At 52.2% G+C, this 5,324-nt stretch overlaps 1 protein-coding gene across 1 annotated transcript; it reads right to left on the bottom strand.

Moving 5' to 3' along the window:
* Positions 1-2,886: 2,886 nt before the first annotated feature.
* On the bottom strand, positions 2,887-4,935 carry LOC113962169 (inositol 1,4,5-trisphosphate receptor-interacting protein-like 1). The gene is made up of 2 exons (XM_027672968.1): positions 4,275-4,935; positions 2,887-4,109 (listed from the first exon to the last, which is right to left on the bottom strand). Exons 1-2 carry the CDS (start codon positions 4,626-4,628, stop codon positions 2,907-2,909), a joined length of 1,557 nt encoding a protein of 518 aa, XP_027528769.1. The 5' UTR covers positions 4,629-4,935; the 3' UTR covers positions 2,887-2,906.
* Positions 4,936-5,324: the final 389 nt, after the last annotated feature.

Genomic DNA, 5,324 nt, shown 5'->3' with positions numbered 1-5,324 from the left:
CAAAATAAAATATATATATCCTGATCAATAGCCCAAGATCTAGCAACTAAAAGAATTAGCAAAGAATATCTTACTACTCTCCTTGGGACAACGGAGAGTCAGGCTGGAGCGACTGCCGGCAGCCTCTACCTCCCAGGGTCGACAAGGCCTTACCAGGCCTCACTGTCCAACCCCACAGACTCAACAGCAGGGAAACCTGCACCTCCAAAACCGGCAGAAGGAAAGAGAGCAAAAGCCTCTCCTCCTTTCTTCTTATACCCTGGCTTATGTAAAAATCGTAGGGAATACCGGGTAAATCTGGGCACTTCCTTGGTTACAAACTGGTCATCGAGGAAGGCCTAGACCAAACTACCACACCTACTAAAACAAAAGACCTGCTAGCTGGCCAGAGCACAGCTCCTCCAGTTGCTCTTCTGCTTCTAATGGGATAATTTATTGCTTACTGTCAAGAGAAAGAACACCAATTGGTTTGCTGGGAAGGCTGGAAGAGATGAGTTTTGTCAGAAATCTGGGTGACTTTTGGAAGCAGGAGGCAGCTGCTTCTCTAAAGTCTCTGGCCTTGCCTCCTGCGTGAAATGAAGCCGTGCATGAGGTCCAACTGCCTGGTCTTGGAGATGCCACTCCAGTGTATGCAAGGGTCTGATTTTAATGTGAGGCACCCAAAGCTTTGTCCAAGTGCCTTTGCTGAATTCCCTATTGCTCTTTTCCCACTGGCAAGGGACACCTTTCCCCAAAAGGATGGCTGCCAAAGTGCCAGGGAAAGAGAGCAGCCCTGTGCCCCGAGGGCTCGGATGGATTTTGGGTCCTGCTCGGGTCTTCCCAGGGCAGTCATGGAATAGTCACTAAAGGCCCCTGGGAATGGGAGTGATGATGCTTTCCCTCCTCCCAGTGTGCCCGTGACACACGCTCTGTAAATATTTAGTGTTTGAGGCAACTAATGCTTGCCAGAGTGGCAAAGGTGAATATCAGGTGTGGAAACATTGCATGCAGGAGTGCAGCTGAGAAGACTGTTTATTTTTGGGAGCTAAGTGGCCACCTTCTCCCCTTGGCTGCCAAGGTTGCTCTGTGATGGGAGGGGAAAGCATAACCCATCTGAACACTGTCCCAAATGTCAAGTTCTTTCTCCTTGCACAGCGTCCCCACTGAAGTCAGCCTCCACGGGCTCTTCAGCTGCATCAGCTCTGAGTGCCCAGAGTCTGCTTTGGCTGTGAAGGGAAGGTGCAGCAGCAAATCCTCCTGCCAATCGAGCAGCCTGTTCTCTGTGGCCAGGGTGCCCACTTGTGTGGCACCAGAGCCCTGGGGAGGCTATAGGGTGTCTGACGCATTCAAGGGATAGAAATTTAGCAGGAAAGAAAGCCCCTGGACTTCCAGCTGGTCCTCCGACATGAGTAGGGCTGGGTGCAACTGGGCTGAATTTCCAGTTCAAACCAATTCAGCACTCTAGGTCTGGTCGAGTACAGGAAGAACATGCCAATCCAGATTTTGAAAGAGTAAATTTTATTGAAACATCAGGTTTGATGGAAATAACAGGACATGAGGTTGAAGATTCCTAGGGAAAAAGACCCTAACTACCTATTAATGACTTATCTATTTTCGGGGGAAAAATATACTACTTACATAATAGCGACATATATATTTGCTGGGAACACGTGCCCCAACTATGTAATAATTTCTTATGTATTTTCTGGGGAAAAATATACTAACTACAATTCATCATGGTTAGGCTTCACGAATGAAGATTTGGGAAGGGCTCTACCATGTTTCTTGCAAGCGCGTTGGTGGCTAAAAAGGCCAATAGGAGAAAGGCATGTCCGGTTGCAAAAGGCACAGCAGAAAGACTCCTTGGGTGGTATATTCTGCAAGGCACGATTCTTTCTGCGTTGTCTTTTCTCCTCAAGGGTGATCCTGCGAGCTTTCTCAAAAGCATCAGCAGCGTTATAAATGGTGTGTCTCCAGGCCTCCCGATTGGAGGCCAGAGTAGACCAGTTCTGGTGATCAATATGCCCGAGGCTGAGTTGTTGCTTCAGGGAGTCCTTGTATCTTTTCTTCGGGGCTCCTCTCTTGCGGCAGCCGGTGGCAAGTTCACCATAAAGCAGGATCTTAGGGAGGCGGTGGTCCTTCATCCTGGAGACGTGCCCTGCCCAACGCAGTTGCGTTCTCAGTAGCATGGCCTCAATACTTGTGATTGCTGCCTGTTCGAGAACAGATGTATTGGTCACATAATCGGACCAGTGGATGTTTAGGATTGGACGGAGGCAGCGTTGATGGAAGCGTTCTAGGAGACGCAGGTGGTGGCGGTAGATGACCCACGATTGGGAACCATATAAAAGAGTAGACAGCACTATGGCTCTGGAAACACTGGTCTTGGTACTTTTCTTCAAGTGTTTATTACGCCAGACTCTTTTAGGGAGTTTTCCAAAAGCACTATATGCCTTCGCTAACCTGTTGTCTATCTCCCCGTCAATCTTACCATCCGAGAAGATGAGGCTGCCTAGGTAATTAAACTGTTGGACTGATTTGAGTTCTGGTTGGTTGATGGTGATGTGGGGATGATGGAGGACTTCCTGAGGTGCAGGTTGATGGAGAACTTCTGTCTTCTTTAAGCTGACTTCCAGCCCAAAGAGCTCAGCAGCATCTGCAAAGCAGGATGTTAAACGCTGCAGGGCTGCTTCTGTGTGGGCAACAAGGGCGGCGTCATCAGCATAAAGCAGCTCCCGGACAAGATGGTTTAAGGCCTTGGTGTGGGCCTTCAGTCGCCTTAGGTTGAATAGGCTTCCATCGGTACGATCTCGAATGTAGATCCCGTCGTGATCATCGAGGTCTGCCGTGGCCGTTTGGAGCATCATGGTGAGAAAGACTACAATTAACTACTTCAATATTAACTACTGCTAATCTGTGCTCTTCATTCATCCGATGGGAGTCCCTGGAGCAGAGCTGGCTTGTCCGTCAATGGCCACGAGCAGTTGTTTGAGGCGATAGCGGAGGAAAAAGAAGTCTTGCCAGGCCTCTCTGTGGGCATCTGGATCCTGTGCCAGGTGCCAGAAAAGGTTGGCTGGCTGAAGCGTTTGGAAGTGTGGAGGCAAGTCGATCTCCAGTGGGATGCTCTGGTTGCCTATGACAAAGCTGTCCAGGCGTTTCTTCTGCAGGCAGCAGCGCAGGTAATCCAAGCTATCCAGCAGGCGCTGGCGGCAATCCCTCCTGCACCACTGTGCCATGGGGATGGTGTTGAGGAGGTGCATCATGATGGTCTTGAGGGTATAACTGGAAAAGGCTGTGTCCACCACGGTACGGGCCAAGAGCTGCAGGCATCTGAGGTGGCAGCTGTCATGTGGAGCCTGCCGGGCAATGTGGCTGAAGAACTTCATCTCTGCCACGGCGTAGGTCTCAGACCACACTGTGCTTGGGGTGAAGAGGGCCTCTCCAGACTGGCTGCTCACATAGATGTCTGAGTTTCCTTGCTGCACCCCAAACAGCACCTCAACGCGGAAGCTTTCTCCGCCTTTGGTCAGCCGGAATTTACAGGAGCGGCTGGAGGGCAGCAACCTTAAATGCCAATGGTTGGACTGAGGCAAACGCAACCAACTCGTTCTCACCAACAGACGGAACCATAGGGTAGTTTTCTCCACATCTAGGTAGGAACGAGTACAGAGGTTGTAGAGGAGGCTGAGCTGCTCATTCCTCCTCAGCTCTTCCTCAGGGATGGGGACCTGCTCCACACGGATGCAGAATTTCTTTGCTGGCATCCCTGCGGCAGTGATCAGCTCCAGCTGGAAGGTGTGCCCCGGGGGAGGATTGAGGGGTACAAGGACACGGTACACAAGATCCTCCTGGCAGGGACTCCAACCTTCAAAGGCACTGTCCATGCCGATGGCTTGCTGTGGCACTGGGTAGAAACGACTTGACAAGAGGCATCCAAAGGCACGAGTCAAATCATCTATCAGGTCCCTTATCATGCAACCTCTGTCCAGAACAGGCCAGCGTATGCACTCCTCTATAAACCTGACAAGCTTACTTTCAGGATCTTGCTCTCGGTCCCCATTTGCACCATCTTGCCTTGCTTCTCTTCCAGCAGCATTGCTTCCTTCCACATTTGCACTGCCATTGACTTGGTCTTCATTTTCATCCTCAGTCTCATCATTTCCTTCCTTTTTAACATCATCTGCATTTGTGTCAACACGGCTACCAACCTCTGCATTTCCATCCTTGCTGTCTTCCTCTACATTTACATCATCACTTTTTCCTCCTTTCTTTGCCACCATCTTATCTTTTTCTTCATCTTCCTGTGCCTCCACGTTGCTGCTGGCATTCTCCTGTGGTGCACTGCTGTGTGGCTCACGGCTCCTTTTCCTGAGGCTAAAGCACAGTGCCAAGAGAAGGCCCAGGACTCCAACAAGAGCCCAGAAGTGCCACTGCCCCAAGGTGGCCCAGAGCAGGGCTCCCCAGGCCCTGACACTGTGCTCCAAGCTGCTCTGCTCCAGCTCCTGCAGCAGCCGAGTCATTTCCTGGTTCAGATACTTCTCACGCATCTCCATGTGCAAACGGGTGGCCTCATCCAGCCCATCCCCCACCATCTGTGGGTACTGGATGAGGGTTTGCACAAGAAGGACAAGGACTACTAAGGCCTCCATGGCCTGCAGGAGTAGGGAGACAAGGGGTTAAGTGGGGCTGAAAGGGAAGGAAGGGGGGGGGTGTTTAGGGGGTGGGGGTGGGGGGAGGAATGGGCAGGGTGGGAAGGGTGGATGGGAGCTGCAGGAAAGTTGGGGCAGGAAGGAGACGGCCCAGGCAGTTGGCAAGTAGCAAGGCCCGTCCCACTGCCCCTGCAGCAGCACCGTTCCACACCCAAGATGCTCCTGTGAAAGGTCGCTCCTGAATTCCGAGTGAGAACCACTGGCTCAGGTGCAGCTTCCCGCCTGTGCGCACTCGTCGCTTGCCCAGGCTGGACTGGGGCAGCGTTACCTGCTGGGGCCACTTCCAGCTGCCCCCATTGTGACATGACCCCTGTGATGTCACAGGTACCAGAGCACATCACAGCCAGGCCAGCCCCGCCCCTTGTCCCCACCCTGCCTCAGGGACTCAAAATGGCCCCCGGACAACCAAAGGCCCGACACCCCCAAAATGCAGGCCCCCCTCTCTGCAATGGGTCTCCAGGGGCCCCCTTTCCAAAGCAGGCAGAAGCCCCCAAAGCCTTGTCAGCCATCAAATTGGGTGGTGTGACTCATGGATGCTTTGCTCCCTGAGATCCCCTGCTGTGAGTTGGGATGGTTTCCTTTGGTGCTGACCTCTGTTCTTGTGGGGACCTCTTTGATACAAGGCCGCACGTTTGG

This window comes from Neopelma chrysocephalum, unplaced genomic scaffold (genome assembly GCF_003984885.1).
Source record: "Neopelma chrysocephalum unplaced genomic scaffold, ASM398488v2 Primary Assembly neopelma1_115428, whole genome shotgun sequence".
Lineage (NCBI taxonomy): Eukaryota > Metazoa > Chordata > Aves > Passeriformes > Pipridae > Neopelma > Neopelma chrysocephalum.
The sequence above is the reverse complement of the archived record's forward strand: the minus strand, read 5'-3'. Positions and strand labels throughout refer to the sequence as shown.

What these genes read in the sequence shown, in the direction of transcription:
- LOC113962169 (XM_027672968.1), bottom strand. Translation starts at nt 4,628, where the DNA reads ATGGAGGCCTTAGTAGTCCTTGTCCTTCTTGTGCAAACCCTCATCCAG. An exon ending in ACGTGGAGGCACAGGAAGAT is followed by an intron (nt 4,110 to 4,274) that starts GAAGAAAAAGAT and finishes GAAAATGAAGAC; the next exon opens with CAAGTCAATGGCAGTGCAAA.